The sequence below is a fragment of the Myxine glutinosa genome, chromosome 7 (genome assembly GCF_964187855.1).
Source record: "Myxine glutinosa chromosome 7, kmMyxGlut1.1, whole genome shotgun sequence".
Taxonomy (NCBI): domain Eukaryota; kingdom Metazoa; phylum Chordata; class Myxini; order Myxiniformes; family Myxinidae; genus Myxine; species Myxine glutinosa.
The window spans coordinates 21,511,389-21,526,940 of record NC_136267.1 but is presented as its reverse complement, the minus strand read 5'-3'; the positions used below and the strand labels follow the sequence as shown (position 1 = coordinate 21,526,940).

The window sequence follows — 15,552 nt, the reverse complement described above, 5'->3', positions numbered from 1 at the left end:
GCTGGTCCAAGTTGTCGATTTGATGCGTTAATTCTGCCCACAAGTTCTCGATCGGATTCATATCCGGGGACATGGCAGGCCACTCCATATGCTCTACACCACGGTCAGCAAGAAAGTGTTGGATCATGCGAGCACGATGAGGCCGTGCATTGTCATCTTGGAAGACAAAGTTTCCTCGAAAGGCTGCACGAGCAAATGGAAGCAATGTTTCTTCCAGAATGGCCCTGTACTTGAACTGGTTCAGGTTTCTATTCAGAACAACCAGGTCAGTTTTGCCACCTGCGTGAAAAACAGCCCAAACGGTCACCCCACCACCTCCAGCTTGGACTCTTGGCACTATACAATCTTCATTGTAGGCTTCATGCACTTGTCTGCGCAATCAGACGCGGCCATCTTGATGATAGACCAGAAATCTAGACTCGTCACTGAAGATCACGTGATTCCAGTGTCCTGGCTGCCATTGACGGTGCTCTCTGGCCCACTGCAATCGGCGCTGGCAGTGTTGTCTGGTCAGGCATGGCTTTCTCAGGGGACGCTTGGCACGATAGCCTGCTTGAACCAGTCGTTGGTTGACTAGCCTTCTGGATACAGGCACATTTGTCAGTTGATGCCACTCAGCCCTAAGCCGATTAGCTGACTTGGTACGGCCATTGCGGACTAACCGTGCAGCAGGCGATCATCCCTCCTTGTGGTTCTGCGGGGACGTCCTGGCCTCAGTATTGGAGTAGGGACACCCCTCTGAACATTTCGTTTCAAGATCTTTGACACCTGACCTTGAGTGATGCCATACTGCTGAACAATAGCATGCTGTTTCATGCCGGAATTTCGTAAAGCCACCACTCCATGACAAACAGCATTGTCGAGTTGACGGACCATCTCCAGAGGAAGCGGCAATAACTTTTGTAGACGTGCAGCAGTTGTTTTCCTCTAATACAGAACGCAACAACCCTTATATACCCGATTGTGAAGCCAATCGTCAAATGTACCTGTCTGTACATTTTGTCACGCCACCTCTGATATAATTCTGTTATTGACTTCTTGCTGTGACAGACAATCAGTGACATGGTTCTTTTAACAAAGAAATCACCGATGCATATAAGAAACTCACCAGATTGATATACTGAGTTCAGAAAGTAAACCCAAGTCAAGAAAAAAAAAATATTCCATATTAAATGCCAAGTCTGTATATGGTAAGGGGCAGTGTACTTTGAATGTAACTGTAGCTCTGTACTTGTTTTGTTTTTTTACTTGCTCTACCATAATAAGTACACGTCAATATTGAACCACCTTTCCACATGATCGAAAGCCTTCAAAAGAGGTGACTTGATAAATGTTTCGGGATTTTTCTGACACCAGGAATTTGAGCATGGTGAGGATACTCTAGCCGCCACGGAAGTGCAAGAAAATGAAGAATTACCAGCAATGGCCATCTCAGCTCCAGAGGTAAGCCAAACTGAAACCCAGGCGGATTGGACTTTCATAATTATATCGTGTAGGCTGTTGTTGTTGCTCAAGTCAGATCATGATCACAGTGCTGTAATGGATGTTTAGACTTTATGAACAGACAAAATGTGTTATTTTTGCATTTCCACTCATTATAGCTCATTGTATGTTGAGGCAATAGGAATGAGATCACATGAACTTGAGAGATTGCCAATAAGGCAAATGCTGTAAATGTACTAATTGGAATCTAATTTGTGGCAACATGCCAGTGGATGAAAGTGGTCAATCTAGATTGTTTTACCTTCATAGTGAAACATTGTCTTTGGTTTGGCCTGCTTGGCCTTCCCATCTGAGCAAACAGCTGTTTATGCTGAGGTCAAAGGTTAAAATCACAAAAACTGTGTTAATTTTGTCTGTTGGCTCAAAACGTTCTTGAAAATTGAATTGGAACGTGTAATCATGTATCGTAATGTCCTTGTCCTACACGTAATAGATACACACACTCCATGAGCGTTAGACGTGCAGGTTTTTTTTTTTTAAGTAAATAATTATCGGTAATTGGAATCGAAACCAAAGACCTAATTACCATATATTTTTAGATCTGTTGATCCCGGTCTTTCGGACAAATCCAAAGTCATCTATTGGGTGATCTGCATTGATCCCGGTCGGTAAATAGTACTTGGCAAAACAGAAAAAGTATTCCCTCTTTGCTAGGAGACAATAAAACAGCTGGACAGTCTTCCAAGCGTAGAGCACTCCGATTGGAGGGTTTGGCACAACAAATTGGCATCATGTGCTTTGCCAACAGAAAATAACACACAACGGAGCATCGTCGACAATATCATCCTCTCATTGGCAGCATTTTGTTTTCTTTCGTACACAATGTCGAGGCTCGTGGATGAGCGAGGATATAGAACGGATCAGGATGTAACGGGACAAAAGGAACAGTAGAAAGAGAGAGGGACACATACACCAGCAGAATGGTTCAGGGGACAAAATAGAGGGAGACTTGAAGAAATAAGGGGGGAGAATGAGGGCAAGGGGAGGACATAGAGGGTGGACAAGATAGACACAGCTGCCAACTCTCAGGAAGGAGAAAATGGAAACTTGGAATGGGGAGTGCTAGTGGGGTAGAAAAGATAATGCTTGTGGATGGGGGATGATCTGAAATGGTGGTGAACAGGTGTCTTCAAGCCACGGAGGGAAGAGTGCGATTGAAGAGACCGAGGAAGTTGCCAAAAATTTGGGAAAGACAAAACACAAGGGGGCACTACCACCCCACCCATCAAAAATTCGGGAAAGACAAAACACAAGGGGGCGCTACCACCCCACCCATGCACTGGCGTAGAAGGGAATAAATGAACGAGTGGATCCGTAATCCTGCAGGTAACACTATCAGATGTCATGCCCACAGCCACGACGCACCCACCTCATTTACCGTGGGGTCGCTGCCTAAGGTAAACGTAACCGGACCAACAGACAACGATCAAAAACGGTGTGGGTGCAATCATCTATTGCAAGGACGTGATGCCACCTCCTCCATCCTCTACCCGTCACCATTTCCCCTCCTCTCGAGGGTACTGAAGAACTGATGCACGTTACCTGTATATTCCTGAAAGAAGACCCCCCTGTAGTGGAAACATTGAGCCCGAGCCTCGCGTTACGAGGCGATTGCTACAGTTGGTGGTGCCTTTGACTTATCCTAAGTACGTCTTCCACATTTTTCCAACAAGGTGCTGCAGTTACAAGTCATTTTCACACCAACCTGGCACCTGCATTCCTTACTGTGAACACTGAGGCACTTGCAAATCAAGAATTCCTTTTCCTTCCTCGAAAGTAATTGTTAACTGTTTTATTTGAGGCATTTCACTTGGAATCTTTTGCTTTGTCAAGTACTCTGCATGGCGAACAAGATATGTTAATGATGATGTCATTGTTGTTTTCATAATGACGTCATAATTCGACAAGTACAACCCTTGATCCGATCAGTGTGAAAAAGAAATTCTCTGCAACCGTTGGTCCGATGGACACAAAAATTTTTATCATAGAAGCGACTCCTCCTGCGGAATTTTTTTTAATGATAATTATGACGTCATACGTTACATGGTACAGGTGCCATCTTGGAAAAAACGAAAAACATTGCCCCTCTATATCACCAAAACTGCTCCATGGAAAAAATTGAAACGTGACCCAATGTAAAGAACTTCGCATGGGAAATAGGTGTTGTTAATGATGACGTCATTAGTTCCTTAATTATGACGTCATAATTGGACAAGTACAACGCTTAGTCTGATCAGTTTGAGTGAGCATGGCCTACGCAACAATTATATTAGAGAATGTAAATTTATGATGTCATCGCTCACGTGGTCTGCCAGCCATATTGGATCAAAGAGAAAAAATCCTTCAAAAACAAAGAGTTGGCTCGCACCAAATTCACTGTGTGGGATAAGTATTCTATGAATACCATCTAGTTTGTTGATGGTGCCTGCAATAGCTCGCCTACTCCTTGCGAAGGTGACTGTGGGATATTTAACGTCCACCAACGAATGCTGGCAGATGGAACGCTCGTTTAACATCCATCTGAGGGACGGCACACATACTGATGAACCACCGTGCCTGTGAAACACCGGGATGACAGTTTGTAGCTGGGTCGGGATTCGAACCTAGGATAGACATCTTAGAGTACAACGTGATGTGACTAGGTCAGTGCGTACCTTTATGCCATCCTGACAGCTCTATATGGTTAATGAAACATCTGAAGACAAATTGCCCAATGGCCATGATGTATATGATGTTCTCCTTAGGATACGCAGACTTAACCAATTACAATGATTCAAACCTAACCCATCCCAAGATGAATCGAAATTTATTGCGGAGTTATTTCTTATCAAATTATGTTATTTTATGAAAAAAGGAATCTGTGCGTGTGTGTATATGTATGTATGTATATATATATATATGTATATATATATGTGAAGAATCAGCTCTTCGTTTGCAAAAGAAGTCCACAATAGCCTGGAATGGCGCAGCTTTATTAATAACCAACTTATACGGATCCGGAGGAGACCGACGTCTACAGCAATCTACAGCAAGAACATGCCACGTCAAGCCTTCCTGAAAACACATTGATTCCCAGTCCATTTATATAGGGACACGTTTTATCAGGAAATCTCCGAGGGAACAAACAACACTGGGAGAGGTTCCTCCCACCGTTATCATTCGGGGGAGTCAGCCCGTCCTTATCAATTGTTTTTCTGGGCTCCGAGAAAACAGAACTGTAACTCACAAAGAGAAGAGTGTATGCTTAGCCAAACAAACCCATATATTTTATGGGTTTGTGTACATGAGTAATCCAAAGCATGTTTATACAGAGTCATGCGTTTGCTGAGATTAAAACAAAATATATATAGTTAACGATAGGTTCATGTCATTCTACTTGCATTACGCTAAAACAAGCGCATGTGGGCGTGGTTTTACGACCAGCCTCGAAAAAAGCACACGTATACAACCCGTTCAGCATGACCTCACTCCAAGCCCCTCCTCATCCAAAACCAAAACGAAGCAAAAACCCTTTATCCACTTTATGAAACAGCACTTTTAGACATCATACAAATCACAACACATTAGCACCCAACGTCTATAACTGAACTTTAGGCAATAACAAATCTACTACTTGACATTCCTTCCTCTTGTCTCGTCGAGACAAAGTATCTTAAGAGACAACGTGCCACATCGGGCTTTATTGAAAAATAATTGTGTAATGCGGGTATTGAAAAAATAATTGTGTAATGCGGGTATCTCCCAAGGGCATATCGTGCGCCCAAAGCGCCTCGCCCGTGCATTTGGCGAACGTGTCGTGTGGTGCGTGCTCGGAGCCTGAGGGCTCAAAACATGAAAGTTCATTAACGTTTCGGATCCACAACGAAGACGTCTGGTCCAGATGAGGTTCTGCTCCGCCAGAGGGTGCATCACTTCCCCTGCGGAACTGGCTCCCCCCACCCTTTGCAGACGCAGTCCTTGCAGATCTTCGAAGTTAATCAACGGTCATGCCCATGAGGTCCCTCACGTGTTGCTGTTCTGGGGAATACAAAATGTCGTCAGTATCTTGTGTCTCAATTTCCTGGTCAGGGTACAGAGCGTAAAAATCCGAATCCGAATCACTTGAAGCAAAGAGATCCGCAACATGTGGATCAAAGAGATCCGAAACATTTGGATCAAAGAGATCCGAAACATTTGAATCAAAGAGATCCGAAACATTTGAAGAAAAGAGAGGGACTTCCTTTATGTCAAAGTCTCCCATGGGCGCCTGGTCGGCTTGCGGGTCTAGGACATCCGCGTCGGGTCCCTCAACCGCCAGACCCAGTGTCGCAATCAGATCCATAGTTGGGTCGGAAGGGGGCGTGCAGCTGTCAGCTTGTAATACATAAGCAGCGTTAGCCAGTACACGCAAGGGGTTTATAGCACAAGTATCACAGTCATCACATACACCGTTACAGGCAGCAGCCAGTTCCCACATGGGATCCACACAAGTATCACAGTTGCCACAAAATTCAATGCAATTTTCTGGAGCGCCGGTCGCAACTGCCTTGTTGAAGGACCCGTTCAGGTCGACGGCCTCTGTGGTCAGAGCCATAGTCGTTGTCGGCGGCTTCTTCACTTTCCATCCTGTAAAGTACTTTCTCATACAGAGGAGGACTAGAGATTTCATTAGTGCCCCCCAAATTACTACCCCGATTATCACAGCCAGTGCGGTCAATAACCACTTCACTATGGTGCCCGTCCATCCCTGGAACCAGTCAGTGAGCCAGCTAAATGTATAAGAATTTTCGCGCGCGATCCGATCGATCCAATAGTATGTCATGAGCCGTAGCGGTGTCGTTTGCCACCTTTTCTAGGGCCAAAGCCAATTTATCTATCCGGAAACTATCCATGACTGTGCCCGCTCCTGGGAAGAAGAAACCAAACACCTTTTCCCCTAGGCTCCCGTGTAGTTTAGTGGTTCCATCTTCGTTCATGACTGACCTCTTATAACGCCTGTCCAAGGACTTTGGGTCTAGCTCATCCAGTATCTCAACGTCAGGAAGGACTGAACCCAGATAACATGTGCCCCCCCAATTATTTGGTAAATAGGGGTAAGCCTTGTCGCCGCATATAAACATTGTCCCATGGGGTGGGACCAGGTGGGTGGATAAGCCCTGGAGTCCCTTTACCACCCCATTAATCCTACTAACCCCCCTAGAGAATGTTATAGCCGTTATGTTGTGGTTGTGTTTATCTTGCAGTACTATTCGTAATGTAATCCCCGAGCTCCCTTGTCCCAGCTTCCCGGGGAGAGTGTAGGCGCATTCTGATTCTCCCATACGCAAGTGGCCGGAACCCTGGAGGCAGACCCTCCCTTTCTGTGGTTTGACCCAGACGGGGGCAGGCCTCTCGGCCACATGGGCAATCATTGACGGGCGATAATTAAATTGTCGATTGCAACTCTTGCCGTTGTCAACCCCTTCTCTTTCCAGCGTGGTGACTAAACATGGGGAATCGATAGGTTGTGAGCAGAGGTCATTGAGGGACGAGGGTAGCACTATCATGTGTATTCCTGTGGTGCCTGCTTGGGGAAAGCGCATGCACGACCAGCGGTGTGTCCTATTTTGAATTGTTGCCACCTCCCTGGCCACTTTCCAATATGTGTTTTCACCCTTCTTTGGGGCCTTATTCTGGGGTTGTGGCGTGAGTATGTATTCGATGCATGGTATGTAGTTCCTTTCGCCACCGGCCGCGCCAGGGGTCCAGACGCTGCACCGGACCTGCATGGTCATGTCTTTCCCTAGGCGCGTGCGTGTTTGTAGCTTAAAATCAGGGGTTCCCCATTTGTATCCTGGTTGGGCCAAGGTCTCAATGCTAGCTCGCCCGTCTTCCCGGAACTCTCGTTGCTTTTGTAGTATCATGCCAACGCGTCCAGGCCCTGCCGACAGTGCTAGCCAATTTATGTTCACCCAATTTGTGTGCAGGGCTTTCTGTTCGAAACATGGTGGTGATACTCTTTGTCCCCATGTTACGGTGAGGTGTCGGGTTTCGTTTTCGCATCTATTGGAATCGGAATTTCCCCTAGCTGCTGTCGCTATCAATAGTATTGTACCTATGATTAGGCCCATCCTTACTGTGTTCTGGGGGTGTGGTGTCTGGTGCTTGTATGGCCAACTTACAGTGCGTGGCGTGGATCCACGAAGTCTTGCCCTTGCAAAAGACTGCCGTTGGTGTAGTCAGCAACACCTGGACTGGTCCCTTCCACCTTGGTTCCAAGGCGTTCTTGCAGGTGAAGTGCTCCACGAACACCTGGTCTTTTTCCTCTGGTGGAACACCTGATCCACAAGTCTCCTGGGAGCGCCTGGTCTACAGGTCTCCAATTTCCTAATCCACTTTTTTCCAAGTGGATCCAATTTTATTCAATATTCAATTTTTAAATTCAATCCCATTTAATCCAGTCCAATTCAAATTAAATTCCATCCTTCTCTCAGCATCCCATTACCTGTTTCCAACATCAATAAAAATAAAATTATAAAATTAATAAAAAATCAATCATCTCAACTCTCAAATCGAATCAAAAAATAAAAATAAACGAAAATTACTTCAGCGAGAGTTTCAACTAGAATTACCACAAACCAACCACCATTAACCTCCATTAACACAAACAAACCACCATTAACCTCCATTAACACAAACAAACCACCATTAACCTCCATTAACCTCCCCCTATTATTTATTTATTTTCACGAATAAACAAATAATAGAAATAACCTGGTCTACTTCCAATTTCAATTCTGGTCAGTTCTGGTGTCTGGTCACACACAATGTTTTCCTCACCCACTGTGATTCGCTCACAATAGATTCTCACTGTTATGTCTGAAATTAAGCTACCCTACTGGGTATTCGTGAAGGGGGTCCATCTTTCCCAACCCCTTCCTTCACACCAGCCACTTCACGTTGTCCACCATACTCACTGAATTGTCATCAATTCTGAAATTCGTCTCATGAAAACACATCCCAGAGTCTAGTGTAACAGCCAGACAAACACATAGACACGCTGAAGACCCCAGGGTACCCATCAAACTAGCTTGTCCGCAGATCCACAACACAGCGAAACATGTAAGTTTAATAAAATATTTTCACTTACTCATAACTAATACTCATACCACTAATTACTCATACCAATACTTACTTAAAATAATGTAATATCCCAATCTTCACCCTTTATGCAAATCGAAGCACCCCGGACAACCCACAACCAATATCAACCACTGTAGCCGCCTTCCCCTCCAGGCAGCCACACACAGCCACATACATCTCCATCCACGTCACACAAGACAACAGCCAACGAGTGTGTCCACCACACAGAAACCTTTGGCAATGCAACAACCGAACTCCCAGACAACCAACAACAAAACCCAATCCATCTCCATGGCTCATCAAGCAGTTCCAACTTAATCCAGCTTCACATACCGATTTCCCCAAAAACTCGTGAAACTTCACCCCCATTCTGGAAAAACCCTGGACTAAACCCTGACACCCTAAATAACTTCAGACCCATCTCCAACCTACCCTTTCTGTCAAAAGTTTTGGAACGTGCTGTGGCCACTCAACTCAAACATCACCACTCTGCCAATAACCTGTATGAAACATCCCAATCCGGATTCTGCTCCAGCCACAGTACTGAAACTGCTCTCCTCAAAATCACCAGCGACCTTTTCTCTCCTCTGATGCCGGCAACCTCAACATTTTCATCCTCCTCACCTCAACGCCTCCTTTGACATCATCAATCACACCATCCTCCTCACCCTGTTTAGACCAGCTTGCGCCTATTAAACCCAAATTAGTTCACCCCCAAGCCTACAAGGACCACCTACAGCACTGCAAAGATGTCCTCTACTCCACCTACTACCCTCAAATTATCCACTCTGGCTCCGGAATCCCAAAAGCACTCTTCTCTACAATAAACGAACTAAATAAACAAACTTTACAACGTGAACAAACTCCTCAGCTCCCTGGATACCACCACCTTGCTCCACACACCTGTTGGTGCACACCTGTGCACTCACACCTGGTGCCACCTGCACCCTCCTTCCTTCCTGGACCATTCATCCAAAGCAAAATTGACAGCATCTACAACAGCTTAATCACCACAATTCACTCCCCCTTAAGGTGTCCCCCAAGGTTCAGTTCTTGGCCCCCTCCTCTTCGTCCTGTACCTATCCCCCCTTGGTCACTTAATCCGTCATGCACCATAGCCAATGCACCATGGTCTCCAATTCCACTGCTTCACCGATGACATCCAGCTTTTTCATCTCCACCAAATCGTGCTCCACCACCACCCACTCTATCCTGACAAACTGCCTAACTGAAATAAAATTCTAGCTTCAGATCAGCTTCCTCGAACTTAACTACGCTAAATCTGAATTAATCTTCATTCCCCCCAACATCGATGGTTTCCCAGTATCCACATCCGGAATCTTGGCATCATCATTGACCAAAACCCTCTCCTTTGAAAAATACACTAAACAGATCATAAAGACCTTAAACCTTAATCATAAAAACTGAAAAATGCTTCGCCATGGAATAGTCCACCACTCATATAAATAATCATAAGAGTTCTGCGAAACATCTCCATCTTTAAAACTTAGCCAACCAAATTTAAACCACATGTTTTCCCCCCAAAAAACAAGTCACATTCTTTGTATATTGCCAACATTGTTCATCGTTTAAGTATCATCCAGAACTAAATTTTTATAAACCATCAACTTGTAGATGCATTTATTTATATCCCATTAACCCAAGAACTCTCAATTGCTTGGTTATATTTTAGTAATGTCATATATCCATATTTCTTTTCCAAATTGTTCCTGATATACACATTAATCCCATCTGTCTTCGTCTCCAGATGAACTCAAATCAGGAAATCAACACAACTCCTTATTACCTCCAATCAATTCAAAATTAAATCAAACATTCAAAACCAGATCGGATCAGCGATCAGAAATCACTTTTCCAATCAACACATTCCAAGCAACAATTCATTCAAAGACCAAGCTTAAAAACACAACTCTCATCTTACTGTGACAAGTAAGCAACCAACCTACTTCACACTAAAACAAATAACTTTTCATCACCCCTTCCTTGATGGAAAAACTTGATGATTACACAAAGTTCCCGTTTACATTTGTGACTCACAGCTCCTGCCTCCATGGAACAATGACGCCTGAGCACTCAATTAGCCCTCCCAGTACCAAAGACTTACAATCAGACCGACAGACAGACAAATAACAGAGGCATGTCGCCAGCCCCAGCACAGGACATCCCCTTTCCGGGCAGGCATAATATAATCCACAGCATCGAAATGCCAATTTCTATTCTCAACTCTCAATGCCAAAATCCATGCATGCGTGCTCCATCATGCAACCCGATCTGTACTCGGTGCGCCCGGCGCCCCCTATACTCAGTGAGTTATAATAACCACAATATCTCTGGCACCCAACTCGTGATACCGCAATTTAATCCACGTTACTTGCATCTCTTCATCCTCACAAATGTCCTCCATTTTTAACGTGACTCAAATCCATCTCAAATCCCCACCGCTCGGCCCGGTTAAATTAAATTCCAAGCGTACTGTATTCTCTGTCCACTAATTATGTACATGATTTTGGTTTTACCCACAATATAATGTCCCGATATTCTCCAGATTTAAGTCCTATATATCCTGTCGTTAAAGCAACACCCTGTAGACTGACTCCGCCTGTCGTTCTTCCAAGGTTAGTGAATTACCTCTGACCTTTCCCTTGCATATCTCGAACAAAGGTCAACTAAACTTTAAAAGGTCAAACTTCGAATTGGGGTAACCAGCGCTTTATTATCCCACAAGTAATGCAAGTCCGGCGACAATGGACAAATGACCCTTATTGAGGCTCTACATCGCAAAATGCTAGCTTCTACGAATCCAACAACCGTCACAATCCGTCCAAGGACCTTCCGTACGAGGCGTGCTTCACAATGCCCATCGCACATCCTTCCTCGTTCGCACAACGCTTCATCAACGCACCTCCTCGCGTCCACACCTTGGCACAAGCCACACCACATACCGACAGTTGAAACCTCGATATTCCTCTTTCCTCGGATCAGCGTTCTGTTGAAAACGTGACATTTCTGCTCAAATTATTGAATTTCCAAATACTCTCCCTGCAGCGCCCGTGAGGCAGCTTGTCCCACATTATCTGCCCTCAGACCCATATGTGTTTTAATAACTTAACCTTATCAGCATCGTTCGCCAGCATACCCTTTGTCCGGCGCATCGATCATCCCAAATGCTTCGATGCATCTTCCAGCCGCCACTCCGCACTGTACCTTACTGTATGAACAAGACTTCCTGTTGGAATTTGGCTCCGGAAATTAATTACTCTGTCTAGAAATCGTTTAATTTAACCATCCTAAATAAATCCATCCATCTATCCATCTTATAAATCCATCTTAAATAACGTATTCGTCCTGTGACATTGCCTGGCATATATGTCACAGCCGGCCACTATTCCGACATGGCTCATGACTCATGTCTAATTCTGACAAGAAGATGAAGGATGAAGGACATGATATGAAGAAGAAGATTCTGACAAGATACTGACATGTGAACGTCCGACATCCAGCAAAGTCGAAATGACCCACAATGCATTTGGGCACACACTTCCTCTGAGAGTGGGCGAGTTATCGCCGGCACTCTGAGCAACCTCATACAGCACACCCGTGACTCGCGGCTCGCTTGGCTCCTGTCTGAACACCCAATATCCCTCTACCCAAACTTCCACGGAGCCGCACGGCGGAAACACAGGTTTGTACCACATTTTAATAAAACGAATAAAGCCAGGATTCTCGGATAGACGTTTAATTTCACAACACACATGACAAAAATCCGATTTAAATTCAGAGATCGCCGATCGACCTGGCACAACCATCTCAACGCGTACCTCGCGTTGGGACATGCAGTCGGCTGTCATAACAAAGTGCTGTCATAACAAAATCTACGACCTGACATGTAGTGAGCTGTCAGAACATTGAGCTGTCAGAACTCATCCCTAGCTAACAGGATCTCCGACGCTTGACCTCTCTGACCCAAAATGCACTATATGACACCAATTCCAAAGGTGAGCTGCCTCAGCGATACATCCCACACATACAATACACAATATCTGCCATTGAATGAACTCTTCAATTCAAGTAACACACATATTGATTCGAATTCTGCAACCATCTCCAAGAAACCGCTTCATATCAACAGTAGATCGACAAGGGCACTCCGGGTGCTTTCCTGACCCGATTTATATCAATTCGCTTCCCAAACAACTCCCAAACAGATGAAAATCCGGACTCAGTTCAGGACCTCGCCTGTTCTCTCGGATAGACGCTAAAATGGACATTCCCGGCCTGAATTTCCCCCAAGTCGAGCAGATCGCTTACAAAGTTTCACACCGAAACCCTCTGCTTTGCACATGACACACAGACAAACACATTGGGCAGACACACACGTCAATTAACATCCCAATATACATTCATTCCTCATTCATGTTACGTCTCTCATTCAAGGAAAAGGATTTTTTTTTGGGACGGGTTTGGACGGGGGGTGGGTTGAGGTGGAAAGGGGAGGCAGGGCGGGGTGTTGGGGTGTTGCCTAGAGCCCCGGGACTGAGCTCAGGTCTTGGGGGGGGGTTGGGGGCATGGTGGCTACCTCCCCTTTCGCGGGGTCTTGGTCCGGATTATGGACGAGCGGCATTAGCCGCTGATTTGCTTGCTTAAATACCTCCTTAATTGTTTCACCTGGCCCATTTCCTGTGAGCTTATTTATTTTCTCTTGTCCACCAGGTCCTGGCCTGCTTTATCTGGACCTCTTGTCTAGAACTTCCTGGCTTGACCTCGTAGTTGTCACTACCTTCTTGTCAAACCTATGGTACCTGCGCATTTCCCTTTTCCTGGCCATGTCCCTTTGGCCTTCTAAGTTAACCTATGGCCTTTTATCTAAGTTTAGCCACAGCCCTTTGTTCCCTGGCATGCAATGGCATACCCCATCTTGTCTCTGGGCTGTTCCTTCCTGGAAAAATCTTGGCCACCTGGTTTCAGCCTATATGGCTGTCCGACCTCATTTTCCCCTCCTGGTGCTAACTGTAACTTTAAGCTTCCTGTTAAATCCTTACTGATATCCTGCGCAAAATCTATCCTTAGCTTTTTACCCTTAATGTTTATCCAGCGCAAATATTGTAACGTTACTCTTACTATCCTTACTTGTTTATCCTGGCTTTAACAAAGCTACGCCATTCTGAGGCCTAAATGAGCCTCTACTTACAATTTCTGTTCGAGTGCAGACAGCGGGGAAGACAAGGAGACTGAACCCGCGCGAGGGAGGAAGGTACGAATTTGGAATAATAGCCCTCTGATATCAACGTGCCGGCGCCGGCCTCAGGTCAGCCTTCCTCCTGTCCATCGGGCTCCGTTTCCCGTCCTCCGCGTCTGTTGACACCCCACTCCTGGTACCATCTGTGAAGAATCAGCTCTTCGTTTGCAAAAGAAGTCCACAATAGCCTGGAATGGCGCAGCTTTATTAATAACCAACTTATACGGATCCGGAGGAGACCGACGTCTACAGCAATCTACAGCAAGAACATGCCACGTCAAGCCTTCCTGAAAACACATTGATTCCCAGTCCATTTATATAGGGACACGTTTTATCAGGAAATCTCCGAGGGAACAAACAACACTGGGAGAGGTTCCTCCCACCGTTATCATTCGGGGGAGTCAGCCCGTCCTTATCAATTGTTTTTCTGGGCTCCGAGAAAACAGAACTGTAACTCACAAAGAGAAGAGTGTATGCTTAGCCAAACAAACCCATATATTTTATGGGTTTGTGTACATGAGTAATCCAAAGCATGTTTATACAGAGTCATGCGTTTGCTGAGATTAAAACAAAATATATATAGTTAACGATAGGTTCATGTCATTCTACTTGCATTACGCTAAAACAAGCGCATGTGGGCGTGGTTTTACGACCAGCCTCGAAAAAAGCACACGTATACAACCCGTTCAGCATGACCTCACTCCAAGCCCCTCCTCATCCAAAACCAAAACGAAGCAAAAACCCTTTATCCACTTTATGAAACAGCACTTTTAGACATCATACAAATCACAACACATTAGCACCCAACGTCTATAACTGAACTTTAGGCAATAACAAATCTACTACTTGACATATATATATATATATGTATGTGTATATATATATGTATATATATATATATATATATATATATATATATATATATATATATATATATATATGTATGTATGTGTATATATATATGTATGTATGTGTATATATATATGTATGTATGTATATATATATGTATATATATATATATGTATATATATATATATATATATATATATATATATGTATGTGTATATATATATATATATATATATATATATATATATATATATATATATATATATATATATATATATATATATATATATATATATATATATATATATATATATAATTATATATATATATATATACAGTATATCCATATTATAAAAGAAAGTTTTTGTTTGTTTGTCTGCACGCGCTAATCTCCTGAACGGTGAAAGATAGGAGGAAACCTCTAATACAAAAAATGTCGGGACGGGCCCCGGGAAGGTTTTAGGCTAGGTGGCGAGGCCGTTTGAGGCCGCTTCGGCCGGGCTGGGCCCATTTCGCAATTAAAAGCTGAGCTGAATTATAGTAGTCAATCTTCTACGGCCGCAAGTAAAAGCTGAATTATAGTAGTAAATTCATTCAAAAAGAACCAAAAATGTCGGGACAGGCCCCGGGAAGGTTATAGGCTAGGTGGCAAGGCCGTTCGAGGCTCACATCGGCCGAGCTGGGCCCATCACAATTAAAAGCTGAGCTGAATTATAGTAGTCATTCTTCTACGGCCACGAGTAAAAGCTGAATTATAGTTGTAAATTCATTCAAAAAGAACCAAAAATGTCGGGACGGGCCCCGGGAAGGTAGGTGGCGAGGCCGTTCGAGGCCGCATCGGC

The 15,552-nt window shown here is 44.4% G+C and overlaps 1 protein-coding gene across 10 annotated transcripts in view; it reads left to right on the top strand.

The window, feature by feature from the left end:
- Positions 1 to 15,552, top strand: part of LOC137431040 (sickle tail protein homolog) — a 332,796-nt gene that overhangs the window by 301,861 nt on the left and 15,383 nt on the right. For all 10 annotated transcript variants that reach the window (XM_078781358.1, XM_068121909.2, XM_078781360.1 and 7 more), the window contains one exon: positions 1,357 to 1,443. In XM_078781358.1, the coding sequence (XP_078637484.1) occupies positions 1,357 to 1,443 (87 nt within the window). The remainder of the gene's footprint in view (positions 1 to 1,356; positions 1,444 to 15,552) is intronic.